The sequence below is a fragment of the Desmodus rotundus genome, chromosome 4 (assembly GCF_022682495.2).
Source record: "Desmodus rotundus isolate HL8 chromosome 4, HLdesRot8A.1, whole genome shotgun sequence".
NCBI classification, from domain to species: domain Eukaryota; kingdom Metazoa; phylum Chordata; class Mammalia; order Chiroptera; family Phyllostomidae; genus Desmodus; species Desmodus rotundus.
Window position 1 is genome coordinate 157,318,955 of NC_071390.1, and position 17,812 is coordinate 157,336,766.

General features: G+C 34.8%; 1 protein-coding gene across 7 annotated transcripts in view; it reads right to left on the minus strand.

Moving 5' to 3' along the window:
* N4BP2 (NEDD4 binding protein 2) overlaps positions 1-17,812 on the minus strand; it is a 212,197-nt gene that overhangs the window by 20,847 nt on the left and 173,538 nt on the right. For all 7 annotated transcript variants that reach the window (XM_045182825.3, XM_024573702.4, XM_045182824.3 and 4 more), the window contains 7 exons: positions 17,379-17,534; positions 13,554-15,928; positions 12,860-12,945; positions 12,254-12,299; positions 10,809-11,005; positions 7,899-8,017; positions 15-153 (listed from right to left, as the gene is read on the minus strand). In XM_045182825.3, the coding sequence (XP_045038760.2) occupies positions 15-153; positions 7,899-8,017; positions 10,809-11,005; positions 12,254-12,299; positions 12,860-12,945; positions 13,554-15,928; positions 17,379-17,534 (3,118 nt within the window). The remainder of the gene's footprint in view (positions 1-14; positions 154-7,898; positions 8,018-10,808; positions 11,006-12,253; positions 12,300-12,859; positions 12,946-13,553; positions 15,929-17,378; positions 17,535-17,812) is intronic.

Consider the following 17,812-nt stretch of genomic DNA (forward strand, 5'->3'; position numbering starts at 1 on the left):
AAGTAATTTTATACCTTTTTCTCCTTGGACTTCTGTGCAGTGTAAGAAGTGACATTCTCATTTTGGTGAACAAACTCCCGTGCTACAACTGTTTTTACCGGGTCTCCTTCAAAAACACAGTTTAAAAATTGCACTGTGTGTTCTAATGAATAGCTGTAGAGACATTAAGTACAAATATAATGTCAATAAATGAAAATAAAAGTTATGTGGCAACATTTATATAAGCAATCCTTCAAACATTTCAGAGACAAAAAACTGACTCACTTTTAAGTTTTAAACACTGAAATTAAATTAAAAGCTCATCATGTATCACAAAGACTCAAGAATAACCAAAAAGAGAAACTGTCAAGGTACAGGCTCTCAAAACTGGTTTTAAAAATGAATACCGCCCTGGCCAGGTGACTGGGTTGGTTGGAGCATCCTCCCGTGCACTAAAATGTTGCAGGTTTGATTCCTAGTCAACGCAGACGCCTAGGTTGCGGGTTTGCAGGGCGCATACAAAAGGCAACTAACTGATTGATGTTTCTCTCTCACATCAATGTCTCTTTCTGTCTCTCTCCCTGCCCCCTTTCTCTATTATCAATAATACAATCCTCAGGCAAGGATTTAAATTTACATTATACAAAAATGTATACCAAAGCTACATATTGGTAATTAATTTTCTGATCTTTTATTCCAGGTAAACTATCTATAAAAAACCTTTCATCTTATCACCTAATACTTTGTAAATCCCTTATTGGATTCACACAGGGTTTCAGTTTCCTTAAATTATCAAACACAGACAATAGATCTTTAAACTGGTATTTTTATTGTGTTCAACATCACTTTTTAGTTACACCATAGGGTTTTAGTCAAAGAAATCTAAGCCGGATACAGAAAGGAAAAAGTTAAACACTATCCCACCTCTCACCCCTACATTGTTCAGGCATGTTTTCATGGTGATACTGTATTATCTGTAGTATGAAATTCTAGAAATTGACAAACATCTGAAACACTCATGTTAACTCATGTTTTCTCTGAAAACATTCATTCCAAAGAAAATTATAAATAATTTTATACTACTCATTTTTCAGACTATTTATGACCCTGATTTCTTCCAATGGCCAGATAATGACCACTAAGAAATATATTTGAGAACTTATACACGCAATGCATGGGCATGAATTAAGTGGGGATGGGACTGCTGGAGGGAAGAAGGGTACCTGGAAGAGATAAGCAAAGGGAAAAAAATTGGGACAACTGTAACCCCACAATCAATAAAATATACTTAAAAAAAGAAATATTTTTGAAATGTGATAACTAATATCCAAAATAATGTGATATTTTCCTAGTTTCAAATTATTAAAGACAACCCTTGAGGAAGCACCATTTGGGACTACCAATTTCCCCTTTAGCCCTCTCTCATCTTGCTGTCTCAGATATGCTCAACATAACTCACAAAAGAGTTTCTAGGGGCTGGAAGCTGCCAACAATTATCCACATCCTAACTAGCTCTTAAAATCATCTGGCTCATGGGGGCTGGAAGCCAGTCTCCACCACTGGTGGTGTTTGAAGGGTACAGCCCTAAGAGATGACATCTCAGGCATACACTGCAGTAACTGAACCAACCTCCCCTCTTACCATAAGCTGAACCTGTTGCTAAAACTAGCCAGATGTTGGCAGGCTAGTAGAGGCAACCTACCCTAAAGGGCCTGACTGACCAATCACACTGGGTATTTCCAAGAACTCCTCACTCAGTCCCCGTCCCATACCCTACCTAGGGGGCCCTAACCCTGGAATGTTTCTCATGAGGTCATCTTTCCCCCAGGTCCCCAAAGGAGAGGGTTGCCACATGCCAGCACCACACCTGTAACTCCCAGCCCCTTGAGAGATTTTAACACATAACTAAGAAAATACCAGGTTAGGTAGCAAAAAATAAATAAATAGGGAGTGCTCTTGATCTCATTCTCTCTCTCTGACTTTCTAAATAAACTTTTGCTTGTATTTGAAAAAAAAAACAGGGTAATTGTGGATTGGAATAATACCATTAAAAAACTCGATTTAAGTGACATATTTAGAACTCTGCATACTCAGCAAAGAATAAGAGATTATTCTTTTTCAAAAGCACTTTCATGTATAAACACTAATAGTATTAAATTACAAAGAAAATCTCAAATTTCAAAAACTAGAATTCTCCAGGCCACATCTTGTACCTCAATACATCAAACAAAATAGATAATAACCCTCTCCCTACCACCACCACCAAAGCCATCAAACCATTTAGGAAATTAAAAACTCTTGGATAAATGATAAAATCAAACCGAATTAGAGATTATTGAGAAAATAATGAGAATGGCAATACTGTATTATCAAAATCAAAATACTACACAAAGAAAAATTCATACCCTTAAATGTATTTGTTATTTAAGACTAAAAGGAAACAAACTAACCAGTTTAAAATATCTCAACAAATTTTGAGAAAGAAACCATAAAAAATAAAAAGGAATCATCAAAAATAAAATAACAATGATTAGAGAACATAAAACAAAAATCTTTGATCAGTAAACCAAGAACTTGTTCTTTAAAAGGGCCAATCTAATAAACAGCAAAACAGAGAAAAAATGAAGAAAACAATTGTTGGGAACCGCCCTGCCTGGTTTCAGAAGCTGTAATCCCCTGTGACTAAGGCTGAGTAAAATGACCTTGGGACCATAAGGCACTAAGGAGACAATGCTTATCTTCCTTGCTTCTGAAGGGGCACTGCCTCTGCCCCCTTTCACTTCACCCTGCTTGGCCTTGGATGGATAACTGGTTAGCAAATGATGGGTAAGATTCCTCAAAGGAGGGACGACCTAAGACAGGCATGGTCGCGAAGGGACCCTCAGAGAAGGACTTAGGCTATAGAAAAAGGGGGTAATGGACCCTTGCCTCTCGGCTTTGACATAGCCTGAGTCATTCTGTCTGCAAGAAGTCTCCTAATCTTTTGGCTGCCTTACTTCCCTCTGCCTGACTTAAGCTTGAAACAATGCGGGAGGTGGGTGTGGCCCTGTGCTGGAAAGGGCAGGTTCCCTGGGGCAATCAGGCCTAAGAAAGAATGCATAAAATCCTGTGAAACCTGCTTTGCTAATACCTTCAATTTAAATGATAAGGGTCAGAGCATGAAATGAGTTTGTTTCTCCAAAGTTTTATGGCCCTTTAGCTATCTGACCCTGACTCAGAATAAGCCCTCAGAGTTCTCTTAATGTTATCTATTGTTTGATCATTACTGCTTAACAATGATCGATGAGGTTTATGTATACGCCCTGTATTCCTATGCAAATTAAACCCAATAAAAGCCAATTGAGGAAAAGGCTCCTAGCCCTTCTCCTTTGAGAGATTGGCCACCTTTCTTCCCCAAGCAGATCATGTCTTGGTAGACTTATTATCATTCATGGGGGCCGGGAGCGGGGGAGCCTGTGGGTGGAGCCCCCCCACAAAGAATGTTATGGGGGGAAAAAAAGGAATATGATCAATTGCAAAATGTTTTTAATTATAAAAGTATCATATGCCACTTAACAATAATAAACTTGAAAACCAAAGTAAAACTAATGATTTTACATAAAACAAATTACCAGAAAAGACTGAAAAACAAACATCTGAATAAAGCAATAATCTTAAAAAGACAGTGAAAGGTTCTAAAAAAGCTTCTCCCTGAAAAGGCATAATCCTAGAACACTCAAGGTACTAATTTATTCAAACTTTCCAGGGCACAGAGAAAAACAGCAGTCTTGTCAAATACCACAGGAAGAATAATCACATTTAATTACTGTTGCAAAAATCCTGAAATCAATTCCTTTACTGAATTAAATAAACATCTGAAGGTAAAGTACATTTTATTCCAAAAATCCATTATTGTGATTGACGATATACTAATAAACTAAAGAGAAAATTTAGAGTCTCAAAAGACTCTTAAGAAGGCAGCTATTTAAAACTCTAGCTAAAGTAAGAACTTTAAAAATTCATAAATGAAAGTATTATTCAAACCAGAAGCATTCCTAACATACCAAACATCAAAACACACTATAACACTACAACAATTAAAACAGTACGGTGGAAATTCAGGCCCAAACAAATAGTTCAATGGAATAGAAAAGTCTTTAAAATAAAATGTACAGCATAGAAAATATAGTCAATAATATTGTAATAACTATGTATGGTGCCAAATTGGTATTAGACTTACTGGAGTAACTTCTTCCTACATTATATAAATATCTAATTACTATATTATATACCTGAAACTAATATAATATATGTCAGCCGTAATTTAAAATTTTTTTAGTATTTTAAAAAAACACAATGGGACACCAGGCCATACCCATTGGAATTAAAATGTTTTAAAGTACACTTCCAGCCAAGATAGAGGCATAGGTAAACACACTTCGTCTCCATGCACAAGTACAGCAAAAATTACAACTAGACTACAAAATAAGTATCGCCCAGATGCATCAGAAAATCAAGCTTTATGGAAGTCTGACAACCAAGGATATGAAGAAGCCACATTCATCCAGGTGGGTAGGAGGGGCAGAGATGCAGAGAGGCATGGAGAGTTGTGGAGAGGCACAAAGACGAGGAGTGGCACTGAGAAGCAGTGGAACTAGCAGTCCCATGTTCACGTATGGTGGATAAAAATCAGGAAGGATATTTCTGGAGCAAGTGATCCCAGCCTCAGACCAGAGCACCCAGCCCAGGGTTCCAGCACCAGGAAAATAAGTCCCCATAACTTCTTGCTGTAAAAATCAGTGGGGGTTGGGTTGGTGGAAGAAACTGTGGGATTCTCAAGAGACTCCTCTTAAAGGGTTCACAATGGACTTAGGACTCACTCAGACCCACCCTCTCTGGGATTCAGCACCAGAGCAACAACTGGAAGGGCACAAGTGACATATGGGAAGAAGGGGAGAAAGTGAAGTGACTGGCAACAGGACGAGTGCCAGGAGACAGCTTCCTCCCAGGCAATCACCAGAGGCCAGGCAGAGGCATTGTCCCCTCTCCAAGCCCTCCCCCACACAGAGCCACAGAGCAGTGAAGCAGGTTGCCCCACCCTGGCAATTACCTAAGGCACCACCCCACAAAATTTACAGGTGCCTTTTCTACAACAGGCCACACCACTAAGACAGGGAGTCAAAGCAGCTCTACCTAATAATTCACAAACACAGGGAGACTGCCAAATTGAGGAGAAAGAAATACGGCCCAAATGAAAGAATAGAACAAAACTCTAGGAAAAGAACTAAATGAAATGGAGATGAGCAACTTACAGATACAGAGTTCAAAACACTGGTTACAAGGATGCTCAAGGAACTCAGTGGGTACTTCAATGGTAAATGATCCATCAAAATGAAGAAGACACAAGAGAAATACAGGACAATTTTACAGGGAACCAACAGTAGAGGGGATGAAGCTGGGAATCAAATCAACAATTTGGAACATAAGGAAGAAAAAAGCATTCACTCACAAGAGCAAAAAGAAAAAAGAATTTTAAAAAAAGGATAAAATTCGGAGCCCTGGGACATCTCCCAATGTACCAACATCCAAATCATAGGGGTGCCAAGAAGGAGGTGAGGAAGAGCAAGAAATGGAAAACTTATTTGAAAAAATAATGAAAGAGAACTTCCCCAATGTGACAAAGGAAATAGATTTCCAGGAAGTCCAGCAAGCTCAGAGATTCCTAAAGAAGTCAGACTCAAGGAATCACACACAAAGGCACACCATAATTACATTACTCAAGATGAAAGATAAGGAATCTTAAAAGCAAGAGAAAAAGAGACAGTTACCTACAAACTAGTTCCCATAAGACTATCAGCTGATTTCTCAAAAGAAACCTTGCAGGCAAGGGGCTGGAAAGAAGTATTCAAAGTCATGAAAGGCAAGGACCTACACATCCAAGATTACTCTATCCAGCAAAGCTATCATTTAGGATGGAAGGGCAGATAAAGTGCTTCGCAGACAAGGTAAAACTAAAGGAGTTCATCATCACAAAACCATTATTATATGAAATGTTAAAGGGAACTATATAAGAAAAAGAAAATCTATTAACATTAAAATGGCAACAAATGCACAACTATCAACAGCTGAATCTAAAAACCAAACCAAGCAAACAAGCAGATCAGGAACAGAATCATAGAAATGGAGATCATTTGGAGGGTTATCAGCTGGGAGGGGGAAGGGGTAAAATGGGAGAAAAGGTGCAGGGAGTAAAAAGTACAAATTGGTAGGTACAAAATAGACAGGGAGAATTCTAAGAACAATATAGGAAATGGAGAAGCCAAAGAATTTATATGCATTATCCATGGACATGAACTACGGGGAGGGATTGCTGGAGGGAATGGAAATACTGGGCAGAGGTGGGCAAAGGGAGAAGAATTGGGACAACTATAATCAATAAACTATATTAATGAATAAATGAATAATATTTTAAAGTAAACAGCAAATATTGGCAAAAAAAAAGAAAATGTATATTTAGGAATGTGGTAAATATTAGTGATACACCTAATATGAGTGGGTAAAGATGATCTGTTCATCCAGTTAATAATTTGGAAGAACACATAAATCTCTACCTCATACCGTATACAATAAAATGCTAAATTAAGAATATTTAACAATTAAAAACTCTGAAGAAAATATTTATATAATACTGATACAGAACAAACTTCCTAAAAACATAAAACTCAGAAACAATAAAGAAAAAGATTTTCTGAAAAAACATTAGAATTAAAACATGTATATGACCAAAGTGACTATACTGGGTTAATAGGTAAGTATCACAGCAGGAAAAATAATTATAATCTACATTAATAGACAAAGATTACTATAGAGTTTTCACAGATCTAGAAATACAAATAACCAAAAAAGACAAAAAGCAGGCAATTAATAGAAAAGAAATGAATGAAATTATTCAACCTTACTAATAATTAGGAAACAAAAATTTAAATAAAGAAATATTTTTCCCATCAGATTGGCAAATTTTTTAAAGATTCTCATTATCCGGAGAGCAGGTTACACTATTAGTGCAAATAACTAACACAGGAAGCTTTTGTCAAAGAAAATTTGGCATTAGTTATAAAAATTTTGAATTGAAAACACACTGAACCAACAATTTCACTTTTAGGAACTAGCCTACAATAGTATTCACCCATGCATGCAAAAGATGTATGTTGCTCAAGGATGTTCAGTGCACACAGTTTCCAATATGTCTTGCAGTCAAAAAGTCCATAAATAGGAGCCAATTTAAATAAATTAGAGTGGCCCTGGTTGATGTGGCTCAGTGGATTATGTGCCAGCCTGCAAACCAGAAGGTCATCAGTTTGACCCATTCAGGACACATGCCTAGGTTGTGGGCCACATCCCCAGTAGGGGGCGCACAATAGGCAACCACACATTGATGTTTCTCCTTCTCCCTCCCTTTCCCTCTCTCTAAAAATAAATAAATAAAATCTTTATAAATAAATACATAAGAGTGATTTAAGAAATCACTTGAAGAATACCATGGAATACTTGAAGAATACCACAGACTTTAAAAAGAAAAGAGCAGATCACTAAGGATAAACAGGAAAAATAAATACCAGCAAAACTACTACAAAAGAGTACATAAAACACAACCTCTTTTTTGGTGAAATATGTACTTGCATGTAGACACAAAAGCAAAGAGGTACACATGTATGTATACACATTTGTATGTACTATTACTATATGAGAAAAAAATTGAGGAGGCATATAAACCAGTGGCCAGAAACTGCTCATTTTCTACATTATGTATGAGTACGTTCCATTAAATGATTTATAATATACCAATATTATTTCTGCTATCAGAAAAATACCAGATTATAATGTATAACACATACTTTCAATGACATCACAGTACAAACTACGGACAGTCTAGTACTCACTTGTGGTCCTTGAAAATGTCCGCTAGAAAATTTTGGTTAATGGCTGGAAATATCTTAAAGAGTTGCTTCTCCTTTAGTTTAGTGGCACAATCTTTTTCAAACATGAAAGCCTCCCTTTTCTAAAACAAAACCAAAAAAAGACAGAAGAACCATCCTTAAAATGGAATTTATAATACTAATTATGATGATCCAAAAGCATGGTTACTTTGTTGCAGAAAGACTAACAATTTAAAAGCAATCAGACTTTCTTCACTGATTAAAGGCTGAAATTAGTAATATAAGTATTCTTGCACTATTTATTTATATCCTATTTTTACAAAGTATTTGAAGCTGCTCATAAATACATACACACAATCACACATACACATGTGAGCATGTATATATATACATACATAGTGTCACATATACACACCCAACACATTGGATCATATTACATAAAACAGGACATAACTAAATGAAAAAGTCAGAGAGTAGAGCAAATAAAGGTAAGAACACAGAATAGCTAGCGAGTAAAATTCGTATGTAAATGCATGCCACAGAATCCTGTACAACTGCTAAAGGTGGGCCACAAATTCAGTCTGAGCCTCCTAGTGGCCAAAGCAAAGGGGGAAACAAAGGTTCTCAGTGTCCATAAAATAAAAACCAACCAGTTGCTGAGGAGAAGTACAGCTTTTTCTGGCACTGAGACCTGAGAGAAATTTCTCCCGTGGGTCCTCGTAAAAGGGACCCATGGGAGAAATTGACACTGTGTCATGACACTGAGTGATGCTGTGAACAACGTCCTCAAAAACATATTTTCCTCAATGGGCAGAAACTACAATGTACAAATAAGTTGCAAATTCAGGCTGACAGAAAATCTTAAAATTCACAATTTTTAAGTTTCACAAGCACATTTACTTCAAGATAACTGTATGAGAATTATTACTAATTGTTAGTTTTTTTACAAGTCATATTTGGACCTGCTCAAATTGCCAAGCCAAAAGAATTTTCATAAAATATGCTATTTTAATCCTAGCCAGGATTATGGTTAACATTCTTAAAGTGATTTCTAAGATAATTTGTTGACACTGTGATATAACTAAATATTGGTTTGCTACCAAGTTCCTAATGTCTGAAAAATAACTTCCTATAAAATGTCAAAGGTGACTGAAAATTCCTAAATATAAAAATTGCATAAGTCTAGGATGATCCTAGACTAGTTCCTGGTTTTGAAGCCTAACCATATTCAGGCCATTTTTATAACACCAAATGACAATGGAAGAGGAACCACGGCACGTGACCATCTGACCAGTGAAAGAATGGACGGGTAAAGCTGGTCGCGGCCTATGTCAACAGAGTGATGAACAGCTACCTCAAAGATTAAAAATATTTCATGTTTTATTTAAAATATGCATTATATCTGAACTTACTAAAATATTCAGTGATCAGATTTATTAGCAATCTACCAGGTCACAGAGTTTTAAAACTTCAAATTCAAAAAACTGAAAACTTATGACACAATTAATTACTCTATTCATACACTATGCCTAAAGTTTATTTTATATTCTTTATTTTAAAAAAAATACAAAGTGTATTTCTCCTTTGGGGACAAAAAGTGAGGAGAAGGCATCACACAAAATTCCCTTCCTGGGGTAATACCTCAGGGGGAGTCCTTTGGACCAAAATAATACCGCTTCTGTTACCCATACAAAGGCAAACAAAAATTACTGATAAGGGGGGAAAAGTGCATTAAATTGGGAAGTCAAAAACGTTCATTTGTTCACTATTACACTGAGAGATTAAAAAGCAGGTTAGAACTGTAAATATAAGTTTCAGTAATGGAAAATGGCATTTCAACAAAAAGTGTCACACCATCTGGACATAAGTTCTAGGCTTTCCCTATGTTTTTAAGAAAATCTATTTGTTTAATTATTACATATATAAGTTAAAAAGGATATTTGAACAACACTAAATTATAAAATCCTACTGAAGAGACTGTTCCTTGGATTATATAAATGTGCAAAGATAAGAATGCATACTTCCAATTTAATTAATAGGATAACTAGAGAAATTAAATATAAAGGTAGAGTAATCCCATCGTTCTTCTTTTGTACCAATTCTATGTATTTCAAATACGAGGGTGTTCCTTTAAGCAGTCAAATGAATAAGAAAGAAAATAAAAGTGTTTTTAAGATCACCATCTACGAGTTATTTTTTTTCCCTTGAGAATTGGACTAAATAACCTTTAAGGTCTTTTCTCTTCTGATTTTTAAATCCTCTTATACTAATTTTTTGCAGAATTCAAAAAAAGGCTAAGAAGAACAAATGCAAAGGAAACCACCAAATTCACTAATAGCTTTACATAATTAGATACACCAAATAAGAAACAAAAAAAAATGTATATAAAGTTCAAAGTGAAATGAAGTTTCTGGTTGAACTTGTTTAACTGAAAAGTTAGATAAGGGTATATATTTTTAATTCAAATGGTTAAGTTTCTAAAAGTTTCCTGAAAAAATTTTGTTTCAAAGATGGACACTTCTTTAATAAGCAAGAGAAACATTTCCTATTACTAATTTATGAATGAAATTATCTTTAAATGAAAGATTTCTTTCATGTTTCCAGAACTTAAAAATTACATGAATATTAAAATGCTAAGAACTATGCAGCTCGATCACCTAAAAAATTAAATCTAAAACAACAGATTTAACATGGATTGGTTTACTGTTATAGAATATCCACTAATTTCCCAGAAGCAAAAACCTCCAGCTTTAAACTATGTTTAAAACATTTTTCAATTTTAACATTAACTTCAATCAAGTTAAAAACAGATTCCAAACTAGGAAATATAAAATCAAATGAAAATCACAAAGTAAACATACATAATCAATCTAGAGTCAGAGACAGAGACGTAATATTTATACTAACTCATACCAAATCGTGTTTTTCCTGTAAGGCAATTTCTTCTGACATTATTTCTCTGAGTGATACTTTTTTAGTTTGAGTATTCCAATGATCCAATAAGGGTAGCATTTGAGAAGCTGCTAAAGTCTTCAGTAATTTTTTGCCTGTTCTCTGAGATGACTTTTGTTCAGTATTATCAAGACCAATATGCCCAACCATGGAAGGATCTATAAAAGCAGCATAAATAGTGTCAGACCCTCAACAATAACAAAAAACATACAAATTAAGCATTATGCACTGTTACATCTATCTCAGAGAGACCAAGGAAACATGGGTTTTTACTTTTAGCTTATAAATATAATGCAATTCTGAAGTTTCAAATCCATCTTCATATAACTGCAAGCAAGAAATGATGTGTAAATGTAGGAATATTTCAAATGAGTCATGATCTGGGTATCACTAAATCAACTCAATGCTTCCCACTCTTTTCCATACCACATCGGCCCACAGAAAATAGTGACACATACATGCTAAACACAGGAAGTTGCAGCCAGCTCAAAGTTACCACCTAGAGCATCTCTGGTGAGCTCTGTTCAGCCATTCCAAGGACTGAAAAGATCAACATTTTGGCAAATCTGTAACCAGCCCACTGGAGGCACCCAATTGAGCAACTGATAGGCAATGCAAGGAAAGGATTAAATAATGTGTGATATGCCATCATTTCTAAGGGATATCGACACATTCTGTTACATTTCTTGGCTTTCCTAGAAAGTGAAAAAACAGTGGATAGTGTCATTCACACAACTCGTGATACCCTTTGGGCACCTCTAGCTCTCAAACAGCTTCAGCTCTTAAAGCTACAACACAAGCACAGGTCTGAACTAAAGCACATCCTCAGATTCTTCAACCTGCAGTCCCAGGGTGGAGTGGACGAAAGTATATGGAGGAATTCATATACACAAGGAAGACCCTTATTAACAGGTCTGCCACCCTACACTAATCACTGAGGACAATGCTATAAAAGAGAAGTCTTCTAGAATCGAGTATTTTCAATTTGGCAGATATACCAAAAAAGCAGGCTGACTTTTGTGCTCTAATAATAGTAACATCAAGAAATATTTTGAATAACCAAGTAATATTTCAATGATCCTCTCAATTAAACCCATGGATACTTTTATTGCTCTCAAACCAGAACAGTTTTCTTTCATTCAGAGCGAAATCTTAATAGGAAACACCTTGACTATAACTATTAGAGCATATATTATGTGTTCCACAGCACTCATGAAAGCTAAACAGTATTATAGGGTCTTTTCTTCTTCATTATAAAAATAAAACAAATTTTAAAGAACTTTATTTGCAAATCAAAATTCTTAGGTACATTTTGTGGAAGTATGCTTAAAATGAGTTAAAATTCATACACATACCAAGTTACAATGTCAAGACAAGATCATTAGATTAAAAAATAAGTGATTTACCTCGCATAAACTTGCCACAGGATACCTCTTCCTGTCTTTGTCGCTCCTAAACACAAATACAGAACAGGGGATGGACAAAGGAGGGTGCATTAGAAAATAAGATTATATTATTTTTCTCTAGAAATCATCTCTCCTTGTAAAATTATCAATCGTTCTTGCTAAAATCTGAGTAAAACAATAAAATTAGATAAATAAAATTACAAAGTATGACTACATCTCTATTTTCTTCCACTTAAAGAGTTATTATGCTGTATTTTTCAAAGTTTTTGACATTTAATTAATCATTACAGAGTTGTTACACTGTACTTTTTTGTTTTTGAAATTTAACCCATCAGTACAGCAAGTCTTTAATTTAGGGAGGAAAAACTATGACTCCCTTAAAAAACATTCAATATACTGAGCTTCATCATTAATTATGTAATCTAACCAGTCTAGAAATAACCTAAAATGCTGAAAAGAGGTAAAAATCAATAAACTGTTAAGTCACAGAAGTTCATTCTCTCTCAAAGTCAAAATTCAATAAAACTCTTTCATATAACAGATTTTATTGAAGAGCAAAGGTGACAAAATTGATACAAAAGGAGCTCTTTACAAAAAGAAGCCTACCATTACAGATTCTTTCCACTTCTCATGAATCACTTTAGCCAGATTCAGATCTATATGAACCACACAATCCTCAACTGTTAGAGACCCTTATAAGGGGGGAAAAAGAAAATATAATCATTACCCATACATTTGCAGGAAACATACTAAACCACTTTATGCATCAAAATACTAATCTGTACCATTAATTACTAACCTATGACTCTAGTTCTCTTGGAATATTTTTGTATATGCAATATGTCATTGTTTTCACACTTCTTGACTGCTGCAGTTACACAATGCTTCATGTATTAAGTTATTTGTGTCCATTATTGTAAATAAATTTAATTTATTCATTTCCATTAGTCGAGACTTTTCAATAAATGTGTTCTAAGAAATTAATCTTGACTTAAATGGATCTGGAGTAGCACCAAAGCGTTCAAAAAGGTTCACCTTTGTAAATAAGTATGCAGTAAATACCAGAGAAAACTTTCAATATACGCATGGGATGAACACAAACTCTATGTATAAATACTATTTCTTCAAATTACATTTTTAAAACCTCTATAAACACACTGTGTCAAAAATAAGGTAAACAACACAAGTTACTTTTACATTTCAGTTAACATACAAAATAATTTTCAAACTGAAATATATCTATCTATCTCCATTCTATTCACATAAAGACACACGTATGGGTAATTTACTTTTTCCTTACCTGAATCAATACCAACAGGGCCAAACAATTCACTGAGCTGAAAGGCCAGTTCAGGAGGTAATGCCAATTCCAGACAGTCTATGGTAAGAGATTTGGCCATCACTGGCGTGGGATTCAACATCTCAGTTTTATCTTCTTCACTAACTCCAGCTAGCAAAGTACTCCCTGCCATTAGAAATTTTTCCATTTCCTGTTCATCTTCATTCACAAACTCTTCTGTGTTTGGAAATTTCACATAATCCTTTGGAAGATTTTCATGTTTCTTCATTTCACAAGAGTCAGTAAAATAAATTTCTTCATTTAATTCAAGATTTGAAGTGCCTGATACAGAGTTTAAAATATCAGACAAACTCAAAGAAGAATGTACACTGTGTCCAATTTCTGTGACTTCTAGATTCTTCTCCATTTCACTCATATCTTGAGCAGGGATAGCATTTATAGTACCTGAAAAAGACTGGTTAATATTATATAAACCTGAAAGTTCTGCCTGACTACTAGGAAGTACTTCATTAGTACTCTTTAGCTCTGTAGTGGAATTAGGAAATACACTTATTAATCCAGGTTTTTCGGTAGTTACAGCTCTTATTTCTGCCTGCTCTGGGTTTCCCTGTTCTGAATCACAGGTAGATTGTACGTTAGTGCTAGTGATACCAATCCCATGGCTAAATTCTGGCACAGAAGAATTAGAACTCTCTACGGTTCCTCTTTGGCTAATTTCCTTGAAGTTAAATCCCAGAGAAAATGGCCCAACTTGTGTTCTATCATGTGACTTTTGGTCATTCTCATATTCAGTATCCTCACATAATTTAGTTTCAGAATCCAACAAAAGGCTCGTGGCCCAAATAATATCTTTGTTACACCTCTCATATAAGTCTTTGAGAGCTTCTAATGAAAAGGATCCAAATAACTTACAAAGAATATTAAGATTTTCAGATTCATCAGCACTGGTAAGCTCATTTTCTTCAACAAATGTGCTTTTATCATACATTACCCTATATGGAATCATTTCTTGAATATCTAAGTTCGTGTTAATATTGAAAGCTTTTGGTTTAAATCCATCTAGTCTTCCTATTAATACTCTCACAGAATCTGAAACACTAATTTTATTCTTTTCTATTTTCCATAAGAGAGCAAAATCCTGCGGTTCAGTCTGGGTACACACGCCTACTTCTATTCCAGGGACTTCTTTAGGCTTTCCTTCTTGAAATTCAGCTAAAGTCTGTGGTCCTACTACTCCATGAATATTTGGAGTACTATTGGTAAAAGTAAGAGACAATGTGTGTTGAGCATCAATCTTTTTACTTAGACAAGTCTTATTCTCACAGGCCGTTTCACTGGAAAGCATATTAGAACTTCCTAGAACAGAGCTACCCAACGTTTTTAGTTCTTCAGGGCTTGTGCCCCAACAGGCCTCATGTGCTGTGTATAAGGGTATTTCACTCAAAATGTCATTAGTTCCAAATTCAAGATTGGGTTCATTTACACCAGACTTTTGCATTCTTGATTTGTGCTGTCTCTGAGCTAAAGAATCAGGTGAAGGCCAGTCGCCCATAATGTTGAATGAATATTTTTCAGTATTTCTGTAAGCATCATAATTATAGCTATTGAAAGCTTCTGAAGCAACATCACACTGTGACTTCTCGTCACCCTCTATACTTTCATGTGGCGATCCTAGTTGCTGGATATGATCTATATTCGCGGATAGGCTATTATCTAATACTTTGCATGATGGAGGGTGATTATACTTTTTGTCACTTTGTACAGATGAAGGTTTTTCAGTTTTTCGGTTCCTTTTTGTCCTCTGACCAATAGTTTTATCAACTGGCCAATCACCAACAAAATTTGATAGTTCATATTTTGGTAACTTTTCCAAAGATGACTTGCCTTTTTGTTTTCCAAAGGCTTTTTTCTTTACCATTGCTCTTTCTTCCAATATTTCACCAGATGAAGAGTTTTCATGAAGTGACATAGCATTTGAAAGATCACAGTCTTCTTTATTATTTTCACCATAGCTAATACTCGGTGACACACTCTCTATAAAACTATCTCCATCAGTTTTACTATACTCTTTTTCAGAACCCATTTCTACTCGTTCTTTTTCACTTTTGTCTGTTACTAGTACTTTGCTTTCAGAATCAGAAAAATACATGTCTGCAACTTCCTGAATGAAAGCACTCTGACTGCTAGGATTCATACCACTTATTTCTTTTCTTCCTTTGTTTAAATCTGTATTAGGGAGACATGTAACATTCTCAGGTAACATAGTTTCTTTGGTCAGGTCAAGTTTCTTCTCTTCAGTTAACTCTATGTGCTTCAAAGATGAGGATAAGATATTTTCTTCTTTTTCAGAGGTAATGTCTTCATTGTCTCTTGGGCTGTAAGATTTTTTAAGTATTATAAGGCAGTCTCTTAATGTTACCATTAATCTTATGATTTAAATTAAAGAAGCATTCAACTGAAAGAACACTTAATGTTTATTTACTCTAAAAATTCTAGAAATACACTACATTAAAATTATAAAAGCTAATCTTGGTCTTTCGGTAAAACACTATGAACACATCCCTTTTGTTGTAACCATAACACCTAGCAAAATGCCTGGCATATAGCAGGCACTAAAACTTTTTTGAACTGTATAATAAACATAAGATTTTCAGTTAAGATGTTTATTATGCATAAATATTAAAATTAAGTTTCTAAATTTATTCCCAGAAGAGGACACCACCAACCTGGCTTCTTTAACCTATTTAAGCCTTCCATAATGTGAAACTAGAACTGCCTCTATATTACCTATCTGTCACTTGCTACAGAGGAAAATGCTTAAGCTTCATTTACAAAGTCACAAAGAGTCAACCAACATGATTTGCACAGTTAAGAGAAATGAGAGATAGGGAAGAGAGATCTCATTTAAGATGTCACTTGTTAAATTTTTAAAAACCATCCTTAATGTTTACTTCAGACTCAGGGCACTTTTGCCTAATCGTTACTTTCAAATGTAGTGCTTTTTCCTTGTTCAATTTGTCAGCTCATCTTCCTTCTCCTCCTTTATTCTAGGAGCTCTCAAAGTCCCACCTCTCCCATGAAGCCTTCCTACTAAAATCACACCTAGCATTGAGTTTTCCATATGCCAGATGCTATTCTAAGTCCTTTCCAAGTGTTAATTCATAATCCTTATAAGATCCTATGAGCAAAGTGTTATTACTGCCATTTTAGAAATAAAGAGCTAAAATATAGAGAGATTTTATAGTTACATATTATAAAACTTTGGGATTTGAAGCCAGGAAACAAGGCTTAAGAACCCATGTTCTTTACCACTTTGCACCAATGCTCCTCACTGAAAGGACATTTATGAATTTTCTCTTCCCAACTCCCAAATCCTTTTTAGTAGGACCTCTCCATCCCTTACCATCACAAGATACAGGAAACTCAGACCTCTCTATACATTTAAGGTTCTTCTTTACTCATTTATGATACTAGCTTAAAAGAGTATTTTTACCATTACCTAAGGAAATTAAGTGATATGATTATATACAAATAGTAACAATGAGGACATAAGATAATGGATAAAGACTAGAATAGCAGGAAGTTACATAATGAAGACAGTATAAACATGGGCCCACAAAACCCTGAGGACAATTAAACAATTCTAATATCATCACTTAAATAAGCTTTTCTTTTCCTGCTCATCACATACTCACATCCTGCTTCAGGTCAGACTATATATTAAGTCCTATAAGTTATCTGGCAGTGATTTCACAAGCTTCAAAATTTTATTTTTAAAAAATTGTGTTTTAAATTCAAAATCTGTACATAGGGACTTTAACCTACCTAAAACTTCTGTCCTCAAAAGAAAATGCACATAACCCAGTACGTTCAATCTTTTCTGGCACTGAAGAACTCATAATTATAGGCACTGAAACAAAACGCTGATAATGTTCCAACATTCTTGTTATTCTTTCTTTGTTTACCCCATGAATATTACGCCTAAAAATTACAGGGGAGAAAAGAGTAGAAGAGATGTTAGTAATTAAGCTTTTAAACATATCAGAACATATAATGTTATAAAAAACAATAATATATTTATAATACACAAAAATTAAAAGCTGGTTTATTAGAATAATATATACTATTTTAATCTAATTTTAATTGTATTCAGGATGTCTTAAATTATCATTTTTTAATCATTCCATACACTCTTTTCCAAACATTCTTTACTAACTTGAAAAAAAAAATGAACAGCTCCTAATAACTTTAAAAAAAGT